Source organism: Cyrtonyx montezumae, unplaced genomic scaffold (assembly GCF_038088225.1).
Source record: "Cyrtonyx montezumae isolate F1298 unplaced genomic scaffold, pur_monq_1.0 scaffold_34, whole genome shotgun sequence".
NCBI classification, from domain to species: domain Eukaryota; kingdom Metazoa; phylum Chordata; class Aves; order Galliformes; family Odontophoridae; genus Cyrtonyx; species Cyrtonyx montezumae.
Genome location: NW_027072039.1, coordinates 340596 through 364709, shown reverse-complemented (window position 1 = coordinate 364709; position 24114 = coordinate 340596). Strand labels below are relative to the sequence as shown.

Sequence of the window (24114 nt, the reverse complement as noted above, 5' to 3'; positions counted from 1 at the left end):
TATCTGTTGATAGACTGCACCTGTCTCAAAGGGGGAAACGAATCCTAGCACAGGAGCTAGCTGGACTCATTGAGAGAGCTTTAAACTAGCTGTGACGGGGGAAGGGGATAAAACAGGGCTCTCCAGTAAAGAGCCTAAGGAGGCTGTGCTGGAGAAAGGGGTGAGTCAGATATCTCATCTGAAGTGCATCTATACCAATGCATGCAGCATGGGCAATAAACAAGAAGAGCTTGAAGCCATTGTGAGGCAGGCTAACTATGACCTTGTGGCTATTAGAGAAACATGGTGGGACCTCTCCCATGACTGGAATACTGGGATTGATGGCTACAAGCTCTTCAGAAGGGATAGACAGGGAAGAAAGGGTGGTGGCATAGCTCTCTATATCAAAGAGTGTTTTGAAGTTGAAGAGCTTGAAGTTGGAAATGATAAAGTAGAGTCTCTATGGATAAGGATCAGGGGGATAGTCTTTAGGAGTGACATCCTGGTGGGGGTCTGTTATAGACCGCCCAGTCAGGATGAAGAAATAGATGAGGTGTTCTATAAACAACTCGTAGATGTTGCACGATGGCCTGCACTCGTTCTCATGGGGGACTTCAACTTCCCTGACATATGCTGGAAATATAATACTGCGCAGAGGAAGCAGTCCATGAGATTTCTAGAATGTGTGGATGATTGCTTCCTGACACAGCTGGTGCAAGAGCCTACCAGGGGAGATGCCTTGCTAGACTTACTCTTCACTAACAGGGAAGGACTAGTAGGAGATGTGAAGGTTGGAGATTGTCTTGGCCAGAGTGACCATGAAATGGTGGAGTTTGCTATTCTTGGTGACGTCAAGAGGGTGACTAGCATAACTGCTACCTTGGACTTCCGGAGGGCAGACTTGGACCTGTTCAGGACGCTTGTTGCAAGGGTCCCTTGGGACTCTCTCCTGAGGGGTAAAGGGGTCCAGGAAGCCTGGATGCTCCTCAATATGGCAATCTTAAAGGCACAGGAGCAGGCTGTCCCGGAGTCCCGCAAGTCGAGCCAGAGGGGAAGAAGACCAGGGTGGATGAACCGGGAACTTTTGTTGAGACTCTGAGAGAAAAAGAGAGTCTATGTCCTCTGGAAGATGGGACAGGCTACTTGGGGTGACTACAGAGAACTGGCCATGACTTGCAGGCAGAAAGTTAGAAATACTAAAGCCCAGCTTGAACTTAGACTGGCTACTGCAGTAAAGGAGAACAGGAAACCCTTTTACAAATAAATTAACAGCAAGAGAAAGACGAAGGAAAATTTCTCCTTTACTTGATGAGGCAGGGAATGTAACCACAGATGATAAGGAAAAGGCTGAGGTTCTCAATGCCTTCTTCACGTCTGTCTTTAATAGACAGAGCTGTTGTCCACAAGGTACTTGCCCTGACCTGGAAGTCCAGGATGGAGCGCATAATGCAACCCCTGTGATCCAAGCAGAGACGGTCAGAGATCTACTCCTCCATCTGAACTGCCACAAGTCCATGGGGCCAGATGGGATCCACCGAAGTGTGCTGAGGGAGCTAGCAGAGGTGATTGCCGAGCCACTTTCTGCCATCTATCAGCATTCCTGGTTATCTGGAGAGGTCCCACAAGATTGGAGGCTTGCCGATGTGACTCCCATATACAAGAAAGGCCGTAAGGAAGATCCGGGGAACTACAGGCCTGTCAGCCTGACCTCGGTATCAGGGAAAGTTATGGAGCAGATGATCTTGAGGGAGATCACACGGCAGGTGCATGGCAACCAGGGGATCAGACCCAGCCAGCACGGGTTCACAAAGGGCGGGTCATGCTTGTCCAACCTCATCTCCTTCTATGACTGGGTGACCAGACTGGTAGATGAGGGAAAGGCTGTTGATGTAGTCTACCTGGACATCAGCAAGGCCTTTGACACGGTCACCCACAGTATTCTCCTGAGGAAACTGGCAGCCTGTGGTGTGGATAGGTTCACTCTTCTCTGGGTGGAGAACTGGCTGGAGGGCCGTGCCCAGAGGGTAGTGGTTAATGGAGTTAAGTCCAGCTGGCATCCTGTTACGAGTGGTGTCCCCCAAGGGTCAGTTTTGGGGCCCATCTTGTTTAATATCTTTATTGATGACCTAGACAAGGGGATTGAGTGTACCCTCAGTAAGTTTGCAGATGACACCAAGTTGGGAGGATGTGTCAATCTGCCTGAGGGTAGGGAGGCCCTTCAGAGGGATTTGGATAGGCTGAACAGCTGGGCTGAGCTCAATGGGATGAGGTTCAATAAGACCAAGTGCCGGGTCCTGCACTTTGGCCACAATAACCCCATGCAATGCTATAGGCTTGGGGCAGAATGGCTTGAAGAATGTAGAGAGGAAAAGGACCTGGGGGTGTTGGTTGATGCTCGGCTTAACATGAGCCGGCAGTGTGCCCAGGTGGCCAAGAAGGCCAACAGCATCCTGGCCTGTATTAGAAATAGTGTAGCCAGCAGGAGCAGGGAAGTGATCGTCCCCCTGTACTCAGCTCTGGTGCGGTCGCACCTCGAGTACTGTGTTCAGTTTTGGGCCCCTCACTACAAGAAGGACATTGAGGCCCTGGAGCGTGTTCAGAGAAGGGCAACAAAACTGGTGAGGGGCCTGGAGCACAAGTCTTATGAGGAGCAGCTGAGGGAGCTGGGATTGTTTAGTCTGGAGAAGAAGAGGCTCAGAGGAGACCTTATTGCACTCTACCACTTCCTGAAAGGGGGGTTGTGGTGAGGAGGGGGTGGGCCTCTTCTCCCTGATAAATAATGACAGGACGAGAGGGAATGGCCACAAGCTGCACCGGGGAAGATTTAGATTAGAACTGAGGAAACATTTTTTCTCTGAAAGAGTGGTCAGGCACTGGAATGGCCTGCCTAGGGAGGTGGTTGAGGCACCATCCCTAGTGCTGTTCAAGAAGCGTTTAGATGAGGTGCTAAGGGATTTGATTTAGTATTTGGGTAGGGATAGTGATAGGAGGATAGTTGGACTAGATGATCTTGTAGGTCCTTTCCAACCTTATGAACCTAGGGCCACAGGTGAAGGTGATATACCTGTGTGATTGGAAGGGGTGGAGCCTGGCTCCACCTCTCCCAACCCCCCATTTAAGGGCTGATCACCACCAGTGAAGCATCTTTTCTTGGGGATTCTTCCTGCATGAAGTCAATGGCATGTCTCTAGCATCATAAAGGTGAGCCACTCTGTTTCTCTTGTTGTCTGTATGCTCTCTACGTAAGCCTACTAAAAATATATTATCTTCCATTCTATTTTCATTGAGTACTGTTCTTGAGGGTTGTTTGCTCTACACTGTGGTAACTTCTGGGATGAGTCTCATTGGTATCAGTCAGCATTGTTGATTGGGCAGTGGCCACATCCATTCCTGCACTGCTGTCAGTAGTTGGTTTCAGTGTGTTGTTCAGGCAGGGGCTGGCTCATGCTTGTTTTTTCTGTTTTCCAACAGATCAGAGAGCTATGCAGTAACAGGGAATTGAGATTGGCATTCTCTCATCCTGTGTAGTCTCTTCCCATAACAGGGACAGGGTTGAGCCAGAACAGCATAAGCTTGTGTAGACTTTTTACAATCCTATTGCACGTGACTAGGTTCTTTTCTAAAGCATCATAGTACGCTGTAGGAGCAGCAACATTCCTATCTCCTGTCTCTTTCTAATTGTTGTCATGAGGGAAGAAGTTTGGTTTGCCCACCAGGTTTACTGGACCAGGATCAAACTGATCCTTTAGGAGCAGCAAGCAACATGGGTGGGGTGGAGGGTGGCAGCGGCATGGTGTGCGGGGGGAGTACAGAGCAGATAAACGGGGTCGCAAAGGGGTCATATCAGGAGGATTCCCCCTCAATATCACAGAAAGGAGTGCACAATTTAGATTACTTAGATTTAAGAGTCTCAAAGGTAGTTCTCCAAAGGGTTAAAAGTTTCTGTGCATCACAGTTGTCTCAGGTGGCTGCATCCCACAACTTAACCCCAGCTCGATCCCATAATTCTAGCATAAAAATGGTGGAAGAATCCATATTGGGGATTTTATCCTGTACCCACTGCAAGATGAGTTTTAAGTCAACACTAGAAAGCATCTGTTCATGCTTTGAGATTAAATCTTCCATAATATAAAAAATGGCCCACTCTTCACAAGATACTTTATTTTCCATAGTTACCCAAAGCTCACCTTCCAATTGTGAGGAGGTGATTATATGGATCTGTTTTCCTGCTTCCTTTTGGCAGCTCATTCTGGAGTTCTTGGGGTCTTGCAGCTGGCTGATGCTAAGTCCTGAATGTCAGGGTCACCATTTGCTGCAATGAAGGGACGGGAACACAGCTTGATGCAAGCTAATGTTCATTTATTATAAGCAACAACTCAAAGCTTGTATACGCAGAAAGACTGTGTGTTAAGATCTGATTGGGAGAAGCTTACATTCCTTAGGGTCAATAGGTTAAAACATCTTAACAATAGAAAGCACTCCTAGTCGTCTAAATGAGCAGTTCCCTATTGCCTTCTGTTACAACGTCCTGTTTCTTTTCATTCCTCAAACGCGGTTATCTTGATCTTGTCAGCTTATTTTTACAGTCTGCATCCAAGGCTTGTGGTCAAATTCTTGCATAGCTAGCAGCTCTGTCTGGCCTGCTCTCTTGCCACTACCCACAAACCACAACACCTACTTGCACCTTGGGGGAGATTACTGGAGGTGGGAGGTTCAGTAGCCCCTCTGGCAATTGGTACATGGCCTGCCGATATTATCGTCAATACTCCAGTCTTTCTTGCTAGAGGACCCCATCATGTCCCTGTAGCAGATCAGGATCCCTTTGGTGCCTGATATAGTTGTGCAGCCACAGACATCTGGTCAAAAGGTTTGGTACAGGCAGCCAGGGCATGGCCCCATACAAGCTGAAGTGTTTACCTGCAGTGTCTCGGGCACGGACTCAGATGCGAACGATTCAAATCGTTTATTACAGATTTTAACATCCCTTATATACTTTCACAAGTTCTCTCTTGTAACTTTCCCACCCGCCTTTACATATCAACAATGTAACTTCCCAAAACAGTCCTTAACGGTGCATACAGGCGATGATCCAATCAGGGCTGTGAATCTTCCCAAGCCATGCACTCTTCCTCCAATTAGGGCCTGCCATCACGCAGCTTACTTGAACTTGTTTTCCTCTTCTTCTGGAAGTGTCCTTGGTTCTCAGCCTTCCTTTCTCATGCTGTTTATCCTGTTCCACAGCTGCAGCTCTAAATATACTTTTTGTATTCCCACAATTCCCCCTTTTTTATTTATTAGCAAACTATTAACATACTACAAATGAATAACACTCTGTAACAGTATTTATGAAGGCATTTAGGCTATCACAATTTAATCAAGGCTTCAATTAATAAGATGCTGAATGTAAGGAAAGAGACAAGGTTATCATATCGTAAGGACAAGAAATATTCTTAAACTTAATAAGAAGTGAACAAACACACCTTTCACCCATGGCTTTAGGTTCCTGCAACCTGGAAAAGAATCCCTGAGGGTCCCATTCCTTGTGTACCAGTAATTGATTGGAAGATATAAAGTTGCATGTCAAATGGGATCAACATCAGTGGGTAGGCCTGCTAGAGTATCACTAGGGGTATTGCTTTCCTTTGCCAGCTAACATCCTAACTTGGTGATTGTGGCTGAAGCTTGAGTGGTGCTGTTTCAGGGTATCCTGGATCTGAGAGGCAAGACATCTCAAGAGCAGAAACAAGCAAATTGTGTATTCAGAGCAACACAGATGGTTAGGGTTTTAGTCAACATACACACACTTACACACATGCAGACATCCATTTTAGATAAGCAAGAAGCAGAAACTCCCTAAGCAAACACATTATTAGCTATTGACCCTGGAGAAATGGCAAACCACCAGAAAGAAGAGAGAAAAGGAACATGCCAGCGGTGGACGCGATAGGTAGTGCCAGCAGGGCGTCCCCTGCTTCAAGGTGCACTTTTCCTCTCCCATCCACCACAGACTCTCCCCTGCTCCTACTCTCCTCAGGGTCTGCAGAGTTTTTTCCATTTGTACACCGAATCCGCGTGGCCAGTGCATGATGTGGAGCCCAAGTGGAACACCTGCTTGCAAAACAGAATAAACTATCAAGGTTAGCTCTCTTAGCATATGCCTTTGTCTCAACTGATGCATGGTTATAAAAAACTATTTTGATTAGCAAATTGAAAGAGAGTTGATCATTCTAAAACACAAAATCATCCCTTTGCCTAGGATTCTTTTCCAGGTTTTTGTCTATGCAAATTAGAAAAAAGGCTAATTGATGGGCTAATAACATCATAACTGCACATTAAAAGTGCTATTTCCATAAACTCCAGCGTTGGCAACATCAAATCCTGTCTTATTTACACTTGATCTACTACTGAAACAGAAAAAGCACACAACAACCTAGATAATGCCCAATAATTCTTCACACTCGATCTACCACTAAAATAGAAGAAACACACAATCCCAGTAATCATAAAGGCTGGATGCTATTTTCTGCCTTGAGATGAGGCTGAACATATCGTGCTGGAACCCATGTAGGACCAGTCCCTGTGGAAACACAAGCATATCCACGACCCCAAGTTATCAGTGGTAAGGGACCTTCCCAATGCCCTGTGGCCATATTCCGAACGTTAACCATTGGCCATTCCTTGAGCATTGGGGAGGCCCCAAAATGATGGTCCACACGAGTTCTATCTGTGTGATCACGATTCAAAAAAATACAGCACAAGCAAAGCTTTACATAATCTTTCTTGTGGTGTATCCCCCATATTCCCCTTCTTTTGTTAAGAATGGATTTCAGTGTTTGATGAGCACGCTCAATGATAGCTTGTCCGGTGGGAGAATGAGGAATGCCTGTAATATGTTTAATGCCCCATTCTTGGAGGAAAGTTCGAGTGGCCTTAGAAGTGTACGCAGGCCCATTATCTGTTTTTATAGTATGTGGGATTCCCATAGCAGCATAGGCAGATAACCAGTGTTTACGGGCATCGCGACTGCGTTCACCTGTATGTGCTGTGGCGAATATGTATGGAGAATGAGTATCTATTGTTACATGGACAAATTTTAGACGGCCAAATTCAGGGACATGAGTAACATCTGTCTGCCACAGTTGAAGAGGCGCTGTGCCACGGGGATTTGTCCCAATTTGAGGCAAAGGGGCAACTGCCTGGCAGTCTGGGCATGTTAGAATAATGTTACGGGCCTGATCTGCTGTCAGTTGAAATTGTTTTTGTAAAGCTCTCCTATTCTGATGAAAAAATTGATGAGAGAGTCGCGCTTGCTGGAACAATTGAGGTGTAGCAAAGGCGACAGTGGCTTGATTAGCCTTACGGTTGCCCTCAGCTATAGGACCAGGCAATGTAGTGTGTGATCGAATATGCATAATAAAATAAGGGAGCGTACGGTGAGAGACATAAGGTAAAACTCGCTTGAGCTGCGCAAACAAAGCAGGGTTGTTAACTTTCTTAAGAAAAGATCCTTCAATCCGCTGAATGATACCTGTAACGTACAAAGAATCAGTTATTATATTAAGCTTTTGATTTGAAAAAAGTTGAAAAGCTCGGGCTACGGCAGCAAGTTCTACAACTCGAGGTGATCCATTAACAACATGTACATCTGACTGCCACTGTATAGCAGTCGCATGCCAGAGAACCACTGCTCGATGTGTCTTGCTGGAGCCATCTGTAAATACAGTAACAGCATTAGGTGTTGGAACATGTGAAAGTAAAATATTAGGACAAAGGGACAGATCACTCAAATTATGCAGTAACTGATGTTTGTGGGGAATGGGTGGAGATCTGTCCTGTATATCCTGCCATAGCAGTTTGTAAAGTGAGTGACTGTGCAAGCAACCAATCTAAATCTTTTTTAGTAGCATGTATGTAGATGCAATCAGGGTCAAGAGCTCGTAAAATTTGTAAACGATGATGACCTCGCTGTATTAGCATTGCAAACATCTCTACCCGTGATGTAATGGTTTTTGAAAAGGTATGTGGTAAGAATATCCATTCCAGGATAATGAGAGGATCTTTTCTTGAGGTATCCCACTGACATAACAGGCTATATGGCTGATACGTATTTGATATTATTACAAGAGATACTGGTAGTGATAAACAAACACGATGGCAATATCGATGTTGCAGTGATGTTATTACAGAGTCTAAGCACTGTAACGCTTGTGGTGTTAGCTGTCTTTCAGAGGTTAAATCCGGGTCTCCTTTGAGTAGCTGGAACAGAGGGTGCAACTCTTGAGTAGTAATACCCAAAAGCGGTCGTAACCAGTTGATGGTTCCTAACAACTTTTGCAGATCATTCAATGTCTGTACGTGAGGTATTATTTTGAGGATTTGTGGCTGAATGGTGTGAGATGTAATTTTCCATCCTAAGTATTTCCATGGAGAACTAAGTCGCACCTTTTCTTCTGCTATTTGTAAGCCAACAGATTGAACTGCCTGCCTTACAAGCATTAAAGTGTCCTTTAGACTCTCTTCTCGTTCTGCTGCTATTAATATATCGTCCATGTAATGATAAATAAGGACGTGGGGTCTAGCTTTTCGTACTGGTTGTAATGCATTTGCTACAGTCAGTTGACATATCGTTGGACTATTAAGCATTCCTTGTGGTAACACAGTCCAGTGATAGCGCTGAGCAGGGCTTTGTTGGTTGATGGAGGGCACTGAGAAAGCAAATCGTGGTGCGTCTTTTGGATGAAGCAAAATGGTAAAAAAACAGTCTTTTAAGTCAATGACTGCTATAAGCCGATTCGATGGTAACATTGAAGGTGAAGGGAGACCAGGCTGCAATGCCCCCATGGGCTCAATTACTGCATTGACAGCACGCAGGTCCTGTAGAAGCCTCCATTTTCCACTCTTCTTGAGGATAACAAACACTGGAGTATTCCAAGGGCTGGTGGTAGGCACTATGTGACCAGCAGCCAGTTGTTCTTGAACTAGCTCATGTAAATGCAGCAACTTTTCCTTTGTTAAGGGCCATTGATCTACCCAGATTGGTTGTTCTGTTTTCCAAACTAGGGGTATAGGTTGCTGCCAATCAATGGCCCTTATTGAAAATTTGTTTGCAAAATCATGCCCCATTGACTTAAAAGATCACGACCCCACAGAGTATAGGGAACTGGCAAGATGTAAGGAGCAGTGTGAGCAATGCGACCATCAGGCCCTTCAAAAGATAAAATTCAGGCACTTTGTTTGGGCTGCTGTAAGCCCCCAACTCCTACAATAGCAGAACTAGGGTATTTTAGCGGCCATTCAGAGGGCCAATCGCTTGACTTAATGATGGTAACATCAGCTCCGGTATCCACTAGGCCTAATAACTGCCTGCCATTTACTAGACATGATAATAATGGTTTGTCTTCTGATACTTGTGTAGTCCATAGCATGGCAGGCTTGTCCATGCTTCCAAATCCCCCAATTCGATCCCCAATACCAGGTTTAGTCACAGAATGAAAAGGGACTAATTGTGCTATTTTTTGGCCTTTGGGGATAAAGCAGGGGGGGGAGGGTGTCCATGCCATTATCTTAATTTCCCCAGTGTGGTCAGCATCTATAACTCCTGGTAAAACAAAAAGTCCCATCCGTGTAACAGAAGAACGTCCTATCAGGAGGGCACTGCGCCCGTCCCCAAGGGGGCCCATTACTCCTGTTGGAATAAGAGTTACGTTGGTATCAGTCAGCGTCACTGACTGGGCGGTGGCCAAATTCACTCCTGCGCTGCCGGCAGTGGCTGGTCTGAGTGCGCTGGCCAGGCAGCGGCCAGCTGATTCGGGACCGTATTTACTGTCATAGCGCGCGGTCTCGCGCTCTTCTTCCTGTTTCCCGGGAGATAGCAGGGCCGTGCAGCAACAGGGAGCTTAGATCGGCAGTCTCTCGCCCAGTGTAGCCCCTTCCCGCACCGGGGACAGGGTCGAGTAGGAAGAGCAGAAGCATTTTTATCTGCTTTTTTAGGCTTCTTACGGTCCCTTTGTACATGACCAGGTTCCCCACAGTTGTAACACATTATTTTTTGAGCTGTCCCTGCAGCAAGTCGGGCTGCCAGGGTGTCTGCTAGCGATGCCATTTTATAGCTTTCTGTCCCTACATCTTGACAGGCCTTAATCATGTCAGTAATGGATGGATCTGCATTCTTTAAGGATTGTAGGACCTTTCTACAGTCTGCATTTGCATTTTCTATTGCTAATTGCTTAAGCAAAGCCTCCCGAGCAGCTTGATTTTCTACTTGTCTCTCTAGTGTATTTTGTATATGGTCAAGAAATTTAATGTAGGGCTCGGCAGCCTCCTGCCTAATTGATGTAAATGATGTGTTAGATGAATTAGTGTCGGGTATCCGACGGATAGCACGCAACACCAAAGTCTTAACTTGTTCAAAGCATTGCCTGTCCATCTGTGCCTGAGCCTGAGGTATTGCCCGGACCCCCTCCCCCATGAGTTCCTCTATGCCAATGTGATTAAGGTTATTCAGATTATTCATAGCCTGGATGGTAGCCAGTTCCCGATACTCTGTCATAAACACGGTGTATTGCATGGGAGACAGAATTGTTCGTAACAAAATTTTCCAATCGTGAGGGGTCATAATGTAACTGTCACCAATTGCAGTCAAAAGATGATATGTAAAAGGAGACTGAATTCCATAATCTCTCACTGACTTCCTTAGTTCCTTCACTGCCTCGTAAGGCAGGGAGTCCCACTGGGGGGGCTGATTTGCATGATACAACACAGGAAAGGCTTGCAACGTATCAGCATCACCCTGTAATATTGCTTCTTTTCTGCACTGCTCTAAAGCACCATAGTATGCTGTAGAAAAATTTTTCTTTCCCGCTCCCTTCAAATTATCATCAGGGGGGGAAATGTTCGATTTGTCGTCCGTATCTACTGAACCAGGATCTGAAAGATCCTCTGGTTCTGGTTCGTTCTCATTTTTTACCAAGTTACAAGCAGGCTGCGGAGCAGCAGCAGTAAGCGACGTAACCGGAGCGGAAGGCGGCAGGGGAGCGGCGACCATCGGGGGCGGAGCGGAGGGCGGGAGCGGCGCGACGAGGGCGGAACATAGGGCGGGAGCGCGGGGAGCGTCGGAGGCGGAGCGGAGGGAGGAGCGGAGATGAACGACGGACGCGTTGGGGAGGGCGGGAGCGCGGGGTGAGATTGCGATTTCTCTTCTCCCCGGTCGCGGGGGGGCTCGGAGCCGCGGATCGGGTCCGGGCAGGGGCTGCTTCCCGAATCGGAAGGCAGAGGCGGGGGTGGGAAGGAGGGCGACAGAGAATAGCCGGAAGAACTTCTTCCTTGTCGAATCTGTTTAAGCCCTTCCATTATTTGGTGCCAAGCAGGTAGAAGTTTGGCAGCCGTTCTGTCTTTAGTAACAGAAGCCTCCCAGAGTTTTGTGCCAATTTTGTCCCAGAGTTCTGCATCAAGAGAGAACCCAGTTTTCGGAAATTCGGGGACATTTTTGCTTATCCATTTAAGAAAAGTAGCTAGTTCCAAATTAGATACAGGCTGATCCTGGAAGTTTAAAACTAACCGTAGTACTTCGAGATTTACTTGTTGCTTCTTCGTTAGTGAACTCCCCATAGTTCCCGACTGCTCACCTTCTGTCCTGCAGAACGGTGCGGGCGCGCGCGAAACAATCTCTCTGAAGTTCAGTCGGGCGACGCTGCCGGACCGGGCTCGCTCAGCCGCGGCTTGATTTGCACCACGCAGTGGGCGCCATTTGCAGTGTCTCGGGCACGGACTCAGATGCGAACGATCCAAATCGTTTATTACAGATTTTAACATCCCTTATATACTTTCACAAGTTCTCTCTTGTAACTTTCCCACCCGCCTTTACATATCAACAATGTAACTTCCCAAAACAGTCCTTAACGGTGCATACAGGCGATGATCCAATCAGGGCTGTGAATCTTTCCAAGCCACGCACTCTTCCTCCAATTAGGGCCTGCCATCACGCAGCTTACTTGAACTTGTTTTCCTCTTCTTCTGGAAGTGTCCTTGGTTCTCAGCCTTCCTTTCTCATGCTGTTTATCCTGTTCCACAGCTGCAGCTCTAAATATACTTTTTGTATTCCCACATTTACCCAAGACAGGAATACAGCCTGTATCTTGCCCTGGAGGGCAGACCTTCCCTTCTTGGTACCCTTGAAGCAACTATAATACTCCCTGTGAGTTTAAGTTTTCAGAATCACCGGAAGGAACAAAATACTTCTCAAGTGTTTGAGAGTTGCTGTGAGATCATGTGCAGCATCCAGTGATGGTCTACCTGGGACTGATGGAGCATAGGATGGACCTGTACCACGTGACTGCATGCTTTCAGCAAATACCACCAAGCACTGTCCCAAGGAAGAACACGAACCATACAATCATCACTCAACCCAGATTATATAGATATGCATTGTGACAGGCAATAATATGTGTTGCAATGTATTGGATCTCTGTATAAAGGAAGGCTCACCCTATAATTAATTGATCAGTGGTTTGTTGTTTTTTTTTTTTGTGAAGGTGTGGTGTGTAGGGGAACTGTTGAATCAGGGCCTGAACTGATCACCTGAGGTAAGCACTGAGTCAGCTGCAGGAACATAGGTGAAGCCAATTCAACTGTGTCTCTGGAAGAGGTGGAGTCTGGCTCCACCTCTCCCAGACCCCATTTAATGGCTGACCTTCTATAGGTCAGGTTCTCTTGCTGGCTATCCTTCTCCTGTGGCGTTCTGGGTGAGCCTTTCCTTATTTACTGGTTGACTTGATGCTATCTTGATAAGCCATACAAAAATATACTGTCCACCTTCATTCTTTTTTGTGGGTACTATTCTTTTTTGTGTATTTACCCTATACTCCTAAATAGTCAGCATCTATAACTACTGGTAAAATAAAAAGTTCCATCCATGGGACAGAAGAATGTCCTGTCAGAAACATCTGAGATAATTTTTAGGAGACAGGATCTCTGGTGAAGAAATTTGTTTCACAGCTGCAACAGTGGGTGTCCTGCTAACAGGAGCACCTTTATGGGAACACCATTGCAGCTTTAATACGTTTTTCCACTAACTTACCCCTTGCCCTGTTTTCCCATTGGCTGGGTATTCCAGGTTCACAGTATTACCAGATATACACTTTTTGAATTACCTTCTGACACTTGTTAATTCATATTCTACCTTCTGCCAGCAAAGGTAGACATCTGTAAAATGCATTCTGATTCTTACTCTATCTTGCCACTAGCCAGTAGCCATCCTGTTGTTTCCAAAATGTCTCAGAACTCTGCTTACAGTATTTTTGTGGTGATTCTCTTCAAGGCCTCTTCCCTTCTGTCCAAGGGACATTTCTTTTCTTAAACAAAGAGCACTGGGAGGTGTCAGATCTTCCTGATGTCTCTTCAGAGAAAGAAGTTCCAACTTGCCCTCACATCCTTGTTCATGTCATGCAACAAAATATTACATTTATGTCCAGTCTGTATGAATATAGTTACTAGCTATACATGTATATTGCTAATCAATTTACAACCTTTATTTTTAATTTCTGTGATGCTTGATGGCCATAGAGACCACAAACTAAATTCTTTATCTTGTTCTTCTGCAGAAACAACATTCTACTCCCACAGCCCTAGCAAGAGAACACTATGCCTGTTCACAAGGGGGAACACTGAGATAAGAGTCACTGTCAGGCAAATACCCTGAAAGAAAAGTTCCTACAAAATATAGCAGAGATAATCTTTCAAAAAGTATACTATCCAGATGGCAAAGAGACACCTGATAAATTAGGAAGGGCTCATGCATCACCAAAGATCAAGGCTCACCTGAAACTCCACACAGAAGGGATCTCCAACAAAAGATCTTTCCCTAATCATGGTCAGCCCTTAAATGGGGTCTGGGAGAGGTGGAGGCAGACTGCACCCCTTCTGGTCATACAGGTGAATTGCCTTCACTTGTGCTCCTGTGGCTGACTCAGTGCTTGCCTCAGGTGAATAATCAGTGGTTCAGGATGTGATTCAACAGTTCCCGTACAGTCACACTGGTATTGGTCAGCGTCACTGACTGGGTGGTGGCCAAATCCACTCCTGTGCTGCCAGTGGGAGCTGGCCGGGCAGTGGTTAGCTGATTCGGGACCGCAAGTGTTGTCATAGCATGTGGTCTCGTGCTCTTCCCATTTCCTGGCAGATTAAAGAGCCATACAGTAACAGGGAATTTAGATCAGCATTCTCTCACCCAATGTAGCCCCCTCCCACACCGGGGACAGGGTGGAGCCAGAACAGCACAAGCACTTACATTTCCTTGCCTAGGCTTTTTACAGTCCTTTTGTACGTGACTGGGGTCCCCACAATTGTAACACTTCATTTTTTGAGCTATCCCTACATTGGGTCGGGATGCCAGCATGTCTGCTAGCAAGGCCATTTTATGACTTTCTATGCCTATGTCTTGATAGGCTTTAATCATGTCAGTAATGGATGGATCTGCATTCTTTATGGCTTGTAAAGCCTTTCAACAATTTGCATTAGCATTTTCTATTGCTAATTTCTTAAGCAAAATATTCTGGGCAGCTTGATTTTCCACTTGTCTGTCTAGCGTAATTTGTAAATGGTCAAGAAATTTAATTTAGGGCTTGTGAGTCCCCTGCTTAATTGATGTAAATGAGGCATAAGGCAAATTAGTATCAGGTATCTGATGGATAGTGCGTAACACCTGTGGAGAGTGCTGTCAAAACTTGGCTCACCGAAAAGGGCCTTGGAGACCAAATATAGCTGGTCAGCAAAAATAATAGTAGCTAAGGGCATGCTGACCTGGTGTGTAAAACAGGAACCATAAGAACAAAGATAAGATCGTTGTTTTAAGGAAGTGCTGACCGCAGAAACCGCAAGAGCAGACACATGGAATAGCTCAAGCTTAGCCAATAGGGAGCTCAGGCTTGCAATATGTATGAACCTCATTAAACTAACAGTATAAAAGAATGTAGCCTTCTGATTAAAGTTGAGACTTACTGATCATCTACGTGGTCGTGTGTTTGTCTCCCGCCGCCCCGACAAATGGTGACCCCGACGTGATACAATCGGACAGCTAAGGTACCATCGGAGGGCGGCGGCGACGGGCAAGTTCGGGTCCTAAAGCAGCGAGGACTGCTAAAGCACCGTGCTCAATTACAAGCATCTAAGAGGGCAGCAATTACGCCCTCCGGAGGGACATTGGTGCCGAGCCTCAGGACACTCTGTGAGACCTGACCGATACAGGCTGCCGGACCTTGCAAGGCTGCAACGGTGCCGACGACTTAGGTATGGAAAGGCAAGCAGCCTATCAAATATTTACTAGGTTTTTAGAGAAAAGGGGGATTAAGGGAATAGATCTCAAGAAAGAATTACCAGACTTGTTAGCTTATGGCCAGGGGCTCAGCTGCTTTGCTAACCCGCATGCCGTTCATGAAGTGTCTTAGTGGCGGAAGCTAGGGGACAAATATGGCAGGCGGTGCTAGATGATGACAAAGTCGCGAAAAAAATGGGGAAGTTGTGGCAGGTGGTCCATAATGAACTCCTGCGAAGCCAGGCAGAGAAAAAAGCTGTGCAGCAGGCAGTAAACGCGTTCCAGCGTAATGAACAGTATGATAGCTCGGAATTGTGGGTGTCTGCAGGGCCCCCGGCGACTAATACAATCCTGCTTCCTGGGTCGGGGAGCGCCAGTGAACAGCCCCTCCAGGAGGAGGCTCAAGGTACCGCCCCCCCATTACCCGCTCCCGCCCCTTCCCCTTTAAACGGGAGCCCTCCGGGGCCGGAGTGTGTTCCTGGGGCTGAGGGGGAGCTGGCGGAAGAAATTGCCCGCCGTCGGTGGGAAGCGTGGGTGAATTTGGTGCGAGACTGTTTGGACCGTGGGGACAGTGAAGGGGTTGAGGAATTAAGAGAGATGGCTTGCCCTGTATTGTACACGCCGGCAGCCGGGGGAGGAAAACAGGACACGGTAATGGCCCTGGACTGGAAACTCCTATCGCAGTTGCACGCGACCGTGAGCCAGTGTGGGATCACTAGTGAGCCTGTGAGGCAGATGCTGGACTATGTCTGGGATTCGCAGTTGCTCCTACCAGGGGACATCCGGGGAATCACCAGGCTGATATTCACGCACCATCAGCAGCTGCTTTTTGGGGCCCATTGGCAGGACCTTTGCCAGCAAAATGTAATGGTTCAGCGCCAGCCCGGTGACCCCCTACATGGGCTGACATTAGACGAGCTATTAGGACTAGGGCCATACCTGCGAACAGAGGCGCAAGCTTTGCTCGGTCCCGATAAGATCCGGGAGACCATGGGTTTAGCCCGTCATGCAATTTCTAGGATTAAGGCCCCAGGGGGAATCCCGTTTTACATGGGTATTCAGCAAGGCAAGAATGAGGACTTTGGGACATTCGTGGACAGGGGATGATGCGGCAGGGGTCCCCAACTACATGAAATGAGCTCTTTTGAAACAGTGCGCCATTCAGAATGCGAACTCCGCTCCTAGAGCGATACTGAATACTCTGAGCAGTGGGTGGACAATAGAAGAGGCTCTTGATAGGACAGCCAATATCCCCACAGGATCCAGTGCATTCATAGTCAAGGCCATTACCGAGCTAGGGGAAGAGCTTAAGGCTCAAGCTCAGGCTAGCCAGATGCAGGTTATGGCAGCCCTTGCACCCTTGCAAGCGCCCCCGGCAACCGCCCCTCCGAGGCAGCCCCGATCGCAGACTACGTGCTACCGCTGCGGCACGGCTGGCCACATACGATGAGACTGTCGAACTCCTGGTGTTTGGTGTCAGCATTGCAAGACAGGAACGCATGATACGAGAGCTTGCCGGCAGCGGTCGGGAAACGGGAAGAGCAGCGCGAAGCGAGGGGGCCGTGCGATGACACAAATGGCCGCCAACCAACCTGGAGCCATGCCAGCCCAGATATCTACACCCCTAGACCAGCAACAGCAGGGAGCCTCGGATTGGACCTGGCATCAGCAGTAGAGGTGACATTTACGACCTCGGCGCCGACCCGCGTGCCCACCGGAGTGAAAGCGCCAATCAGGATAGCTGGACGGAGCCTAGGAGGACTGATTCTTGGGCGATCATCCACAACAATGCTGGGACTATTTGTACTCCCTGGAGTAATTGACCAGGACTTTGAAGGAGAGATCATGGTTATGGCGTATGCTCTCGTCCCCCCAGTCAAACTGCCGCGCGGACAGCGATTTGTGCAATTTATCCCGCTGCCACAACTAACAGGCGAGATGCCGCCGAAAGATCTGCAGCCGCGTGGAAACAAAGGATTCGGATCTTCTGGTGGCCTGACCCTGTTGTCTCTAGATTTGACTAAGCGACCCACACAATCAATAACTGTCACCTGGCGAGGGCAGACAATTACGCTCAGCGCCCTGCTTGATACTGGAGCAGATGCGAGTATCATCAACGAAAGTAACTACCCAAAACTATGGCCTCTGCACCCTATCGCGGCCAAAATTGCAGGGGTGGGAGGAGTTTCCACTGCTAAAAGGTCCCCTGTTCTCACTATAGAGCTGGGGAAAAGTGCAGTGAGCGTCGCAGTTTCAGTCCTTGCATTGCCTCAGGGAATTGAATGCCTGCTTGGGAGAGATGTGTTAACCCAGGCCGGCATAAGACTTACTGATGAGTCTTTTTTAGCATCGGGGCCGCTGCCTGGTCTTTCCCAATCCCGCTGACATGGACGTCATCTACGCCTGTCTGGGTTCACTCTGGGTGCCCAGCCGCTGGGTGCGACCAGCGCCTCTCCGAGCTGGACAATCCGCAGACGCGGCAAGAGGCCCGACTCCGGCTCCTGATACGACGTGTGACCCGACCCATTGAGGACCTCCTGCAACAACACTCCATTCAGTGGGACCCATCAGAGCCGCCGACGGTTGTCATTGATCGTCTCTGAGGACTGTCGCCAGGACGGCCTGCCTTGGCAGCTTGCTGGGACTGTTGTGATAGTAGATGCCAATCATGGGTACAAATTAAATGTGGGGGGTGCGCCTTGATTTGGTGGGTGAATCAGAGAGCCCTGTACAGAGCTTGGTGCCAAATTGTGGTTAACAGTAGAACCAGGGAAGTAGGCCGATAACGCAACTAGAAGTGTTACAAAGGTTCACGGGCAGTAGGGGTATAGAGGGCTTGCGATTGTTTGAGAACCGTGAAGCAGTCCAACAGGCCCGCCTGTGGTGGGACCTAAAAAGGGAAGTGCTCCGCATACGGGCAGAGTTGCGAACAGAGTACCGGGAGGTGAAGTGTAAAGAATCCATTTGGGTCTTCTTGCACTTACACCTTTACCCTCATATTTGTGAGCGCCAACATGATTGGGATATGTATTACTATCGTGGCCCTAAGCCTAGGACCGCAGGCAAAAGCTTGGGTTCCGGCACAACCCAAACAAAATATTTGGGTTACCCTGGCAAATAATACGGGACAAGAATGTTTATGCATTGCTATGAGCACACCTAGCAATCCCTTTTCTACGTGCCTCGTGGGGGTGCCTTTAGACGCTTTGCCATGCCCAGGCCCGGCAGCTAATACGGGAATCTGCAATACGTCGCAAAGCTATGGTGACAACTGGGACGGCATTATCCCATACCTCCCGCCGGCACCCCTAGAGCCCCAAGAGATAGAACTCTTAGGCTCAGTCCAAGCAGATTTCTGTGTCCTTTTTAATTGGACATCCCGGCACAGAGATCGAAACAACACGGTGACTGTTAATGCATCCCTACCAGTATATCGAAATGAATCAGTGTGGTGTAACTACACGTCCCAAAACATCTCCCACTCATCAAACACGCCAGTTCGGCTGCCGGATGGGGTCTTCCTTATCTGTGGTGATAGGGCCTGGGCCGGGATCCCGTCACACATTGTGGGGGGGCCATGTACTCTGGGTCATCTCACAGTGCTCACGCCAAATACAAGCATGGTTATCCAGCTTAAAAGGAAACAGACATCGCATAGGGCTAGAAGAAGTGTAACACATGCCTTTGATGCAAGCTGTGATGGCAATATAGAATTCTGGTCCTTCGAGAAACGCTTCTTTGCTTCGCTTTTAGCTCCAGGAGTAGCCACAGCACATATTCTTAAGCAGCTTAACAAGTTAGGATACTGGCTTGCCACCCAGACGAATGCCACTTCCTCTGCTTTATCCTCCTTGCTGTTAGACATAGACTCTATATGGCATGCCACCCTGCAGAACAGAGCAGCAATAGACTTTTTGCTGTTGGCCCATGGCCACGGTTGTGAAGATTTAGAAGGGATGTGCTGCATGAACTTGTTGGATCATTCCAGCTCGATCCACAAGCAATTACAACAACTACATGAAATAACGGATCACCTTAAAGTGGAGGAAGGTCTGGGACTTGATAGTTGGCTACGTAGCTTGGGTTTTGGGCCATGGCTTAGGGACTTCATTCGCTCTGCCTTAATAATCCTAATGATTGTCCTCCTCATCCTTTTGCTTGGGCCGTGCATCCTTGCTTGCTTGCAGAACATGCTTAATAGATTAGTACAGAAGGCCGTGGGGTCCTTCCTTGGTGTCCAAAAAGAAAACAGGGGAAGTGTGGAGAGTGTTGTCGAAACTTGGCTCACCGAAAAGGGCCTTGGAGACCAAATATAGCTGGTCAGCAAAAATAATAGTAGCTAAGGGCATGCTGACCTGGTGTGTAAAACAGGAACCATAAGAACAAAGATAAGATCGTTGTTTTAAGGAAGTGCTGACTGCAGAAACCACAAGAGTAGACACATGGAATAGCTCAAGCTTAGCCAATAGGGAGCTCAGGCTTGCAATATGTATGAACCTCATTAAACTAACAGTATAAAAGAATGTAGCCTTCTGATTAAAGTTGAGACTTACTGATCATCTACGTGGTCGTGTGTTTGTCTCCCGCCGCCCCAACAAACACCGAAGTCTTAACTTGTTCAAAGCACTGCCTATCTATCTGTGCCTGGGCTTGAGGTGTTGCCTGGACCCCCTCCCCCATGAGCTTCTCTATGCCAATGCGATTTTGGTTAGTCAAATTATTCATAGCCTGGACGGTAGCCTGCTCTTGGTATTCAGTCATAAACACAGTGTACCGCATGGGAGACAGAATCATTTGTACCAAAATTTTCCAATCATGAGGGGTCATAGCATAGCTGTCAGCTATTGCAACCAAATATTATAAATACAGGTGGACTGAATGCCATTATCTTTCATCGACTTCCTTACTTCCTTCTCTGCCTCATAAGGCAGGGATTCCCACCGGGGAGGGGGGCTGATTTGCATGATACATCACAGGAAAGGCTTGCAACGTATCAGCATCACCCCGTGCTAATGTTTCTTTCCTGCACTGCTCTAAAGGACCGTAATATGCTGTGGGAGCAACAATATTTCGCCTTCCCATCTCCTTCAAATTATCATCAGGAGGGAAAAAGTTCGGTTCGTCCCCCTTAAATATCAATATCAGGATCAAACAGATCCTCTGTTTCCGGTCCATCCTTGTTTTTAAACAAATTACATGCGAGCCCCAGAGGCAGGGCGGAGCAGAGTGCAACAGCAGTTGCAACAGTGGCAGGAGAGGGGTGCAAAGGGCGGCAGCGGGTTGCGATTGTCCTTCTCCCTGGCCAGGGGTGGGGTTGGAGTCGGAATCGCGGACCGAGTCCAGGAAGGAACTGTTTCCCGTGCCGAAGCGGGGGTAGTGATGGGGGTGATGGGGAACAGACGGAAGAATTTGCTCTTCCTTGTCGAATTTGTTTGAGTGCTTCCGAAATTTGGTGCCAAACAGGTTAAATTTTGGCAGCTGTTTTGTCTTTAGTAGAAGTCTCCCAGTATTTTGTGCCAATTTTTTCTCTAAGCTCCCCATCAAAAGAAAAGCCAGTTTTCGGAAACTTGGAGACATTTTTGCTTATCCATTCAAGAAAAGTAGCTAATGCTGAAGTAGACATAGATTCTGAAGCTTCAAAATTATCTGTAATGCTTTGAGATGTACTTATTGCTCCTTCATTAGTGAACTCCCTGTATGTCCCAACTGCTCACCTTCTGTCCTGCAGAATGGTGCTGTTTGTTGCATACAAAACAACTTCTCCATGGTTCAGTGGGGGCAGCGCTGCTGGACCAGGCTCACTCAGCCTCAGCTTGATCTGCCCCAAACAGTGGGTGCTATTTGCAGCGCCTGAGGCATGGACTCAGATGGACAATCCAAATCGTTTATTACAGGCTTTAACATCTCTTATATACTTCTGCAAGTTTTCTCCTTTTCTCACCCGCCTTTACATGCCAACAAAGTACTTGACAAACACTCCTTAACCATGCATGTAGGTGCTTACCCAATGAGGGTCATGAGCCATTCCAAGCCATGCACTCTTCCTCCAATCAGGGTCTGCCATCACATAGCTTACTTGAACTTGTTTCCTTTTCTTCTGGAGTGTTCTTGGTTCTCAGCCTTCCTTTCTCATGCTGTTTATCTTGCTCCACAGCTTCTGCTCTGAATATATTTTCTTGTATTCCCACAGTACTGGGACCAGCACTATTCAATATATTCATCAATGACTTGGATGAGGGAATAGAGTGCACTGACAGCAAGTTTGCTGATGACACAAAACTGGGAAGAGTGGCTGACATGCCAGAAGGCTGTGCAGCCATCCAGTGAGACCTAGACAGGCTGGAGAGCTGGGCGGGGAGAAATTTAATGAAATATAACAAGGGCAAGTGTAGAGTCTTGCATGTGGGCAAGAACAACCCCAAGTACCAGTATAGGTTGGGGACTGACCTGTTGGAGAGTAGCATAGGGAAAATGACCTGGGGGTCCTGGTGGACAGCAGGATTACCATGAGCCAGCATTGTGCCCTTGTGGCCAAGAAGGCCGATGGCATCCTGGGGTGTATTAGAAGGGGTGTGGTTAGTAGGTCAAGAGAGGTTCTCCTCCCCCTCTACTCTGCCCTGGTGAGACCACATCTGGAATATTGTGTCCAGTTCTGCACCCCTCAGTTCAAGAAGGAACTACTGGAGAGAGTCCAGTGCAGAGCCACAAAGATGATTAAGGGAGTGGAGCGTATCCTTTATGAGGAAAGGCTGAGGGAGCTAGGTTACCTCATTAATGTTTATAAATATGTAAAGAGTGAGTGTCAGGAGGATGGAGCCAGGATCTTTTCAGTGACATCCAATGATAGGACAAGGTGCAATGGGTGCAAGCTGGAACATAGGAGGTTCCACATAAATATGAGAAAAAGCTTCTTCATGTTTATCATAAATATAACTGTAGAAACTAGATAAAAAATCCTGAAAAGAGCTCTAGCAAACAGAGGATACCTAAAAAGTTGTGGAGTTATCAGGCCTACTGTACTTACACAATCCTAACAATTACATCTGCAATCTATGCACAGGTAATAACACCTTCCCTTTTCATTTAAACAACATATAAGTTTTAAGGAGATATAGAAATGAGTGGAGGGAGGGGAAAATAATTGAAAGGCATCTTCCAATTTGGCCTTATTAATGCAAAGCTGGAGAGAAACTGCCTGTCTCTAAATCATATGGTTTAAAGGTTGAATGCATTTATTTTTACTTGAGTAGCAATTTTATGAAACCTAATTGGTTTGTGTATTTCTCTCTTGTGGAATTGGATCAGGTAGTTTACATTGGATCTTTGGATCTTGAGATAGAGCTGGTAATTTAAATCATTTTAAACAAATGAATACTAACAGAGGTAGCATTTGTAAATGTGAAATTATGAAGATTATGGATTAGAATGACTTGCTGATGTGTTGTTCTTTGTGTCACTCTTTACAGAGAACACGGGTCAACGCAAATCACTGGAGTACCAGCACCTCCCTACACACAAGTTCTTAGAAGAAGGGGAATCTTATTTAATGTTGGCTGTGGAAGTAGCATTGATAGGGCTGGGGCAGCAACGAATAATGCCAGATGGCTTGTATGCACAAGAGAAGGTTTGTCGAAATGAGGAGCAGCTTATTTCTAAGCTACAGGAAATTGAATTGGATGATACTCTGGTGAAGATTTTCCGAAAACAAGCAGTCTTCCTATTAGAAGGTAGCTCAATATTAGATGTTGTTTCTTTAAACTGTCTTCACTTATAGAAGAACACAGAACTAGTATTCATGTGGAAACTGACTTCACGTAATTAAGATGTTTTTTGATGTAGAACTCCAGCAAAATTTTGTTTGCAATTTCTTATGAAAATTAAACATACACTGAATAATACAGTGACTATAGAGATAAGTCATCTGATAACTTACGAGACTTTAATTTTTGTTGCATTTTGTTCTTTAGATTTTTTTGTTTGGCATAATCACAATATCCTAATTATACAGCTCAGTCTCACAATTAAATATTATAGACATCAGTTATCATCAGTTCTCGGGTAAGAGAATTATAACTGTCACTCATATCCTGAGAAACAACTGGCAGCTTTGTAAATGTATTAAGATTTTTACCTCTTTTCTCAATTAAAGAGTCTGGAAAATTCACTTAGAATTGCTCTGACAGAAATACAATATTTTATTTGTAGCAATTAGGAAAATGACTTGCCTCTGAAGTTTGAATCATACATGAAAACTGAAATACCCGGTTAAATACTGAGGCTGAAAACCAGATCTGGTGACTAAACTGCAACTAGGACAGTTATCTGTTTGGGAATCACTGTGGTGGATTGAAATAAAATTTATGGGAAAAAAAATGTCTTTGCCTTTTGAAAATGCTCAACATCTAGCACTTAAACTTCACATTCAGGAAGTAGCCTCATGGGTTCTGAGGTTGTCTTTCTAGCTTTATTCTTTTAATGGAAGAAAAAACTTTAAAGGAATTAATTAGCCAAAGGCATGGTCCAAGTTTTGAGTGTCTGCTCAAGGGGTGATGGAAGGAGTACAATATTGCTCTAGGTGAATTGTGAAGAGTGTTACAGAGCAGTCAGGTTTTGATTTCTTTCTGTAAGATATTTGTCATTTTAAACTTACGTTTAATTGAATAGATACAGTATGTTTTTCAGGGTTCTCAGCTGTGTGTCACTATTATTGCCCAGATCCTGAAAGAATTTAGTACCAACTGATGGTGCCATTTGAAATTGCAGAGATTCACTATATATTTCTGTTATGGTATGGCTATACTACTGCTTTATGGCCTTTGGACAAAAAC

At 46.5% G+C, this 24114-nt stretch overlaps 1 protein-coding gene across 1 annotated transcript in view; it reads left to right on the top strand.

The window, feature by feature from the left end:
* The window catches only part of LOC136054130 (zinc finger SWIM domain-containing protein 6-like), a 497031-nt gene that overhangs the window by 340959 nt on the left and 131958 nt on the right, over nucleotides 1-24114 (top strand). The window contains exon 9 of the mRNA XM_065745211.1: nucleotides 22753-23013. Within this exon, the coding sequence (XP_065601283.1) occupies nucleotides 22753-23013 (261 nt within the window). The remainder of the gene's footprint in view (nucleotides 1-22752; nucleotides 23014-24114) is intronic.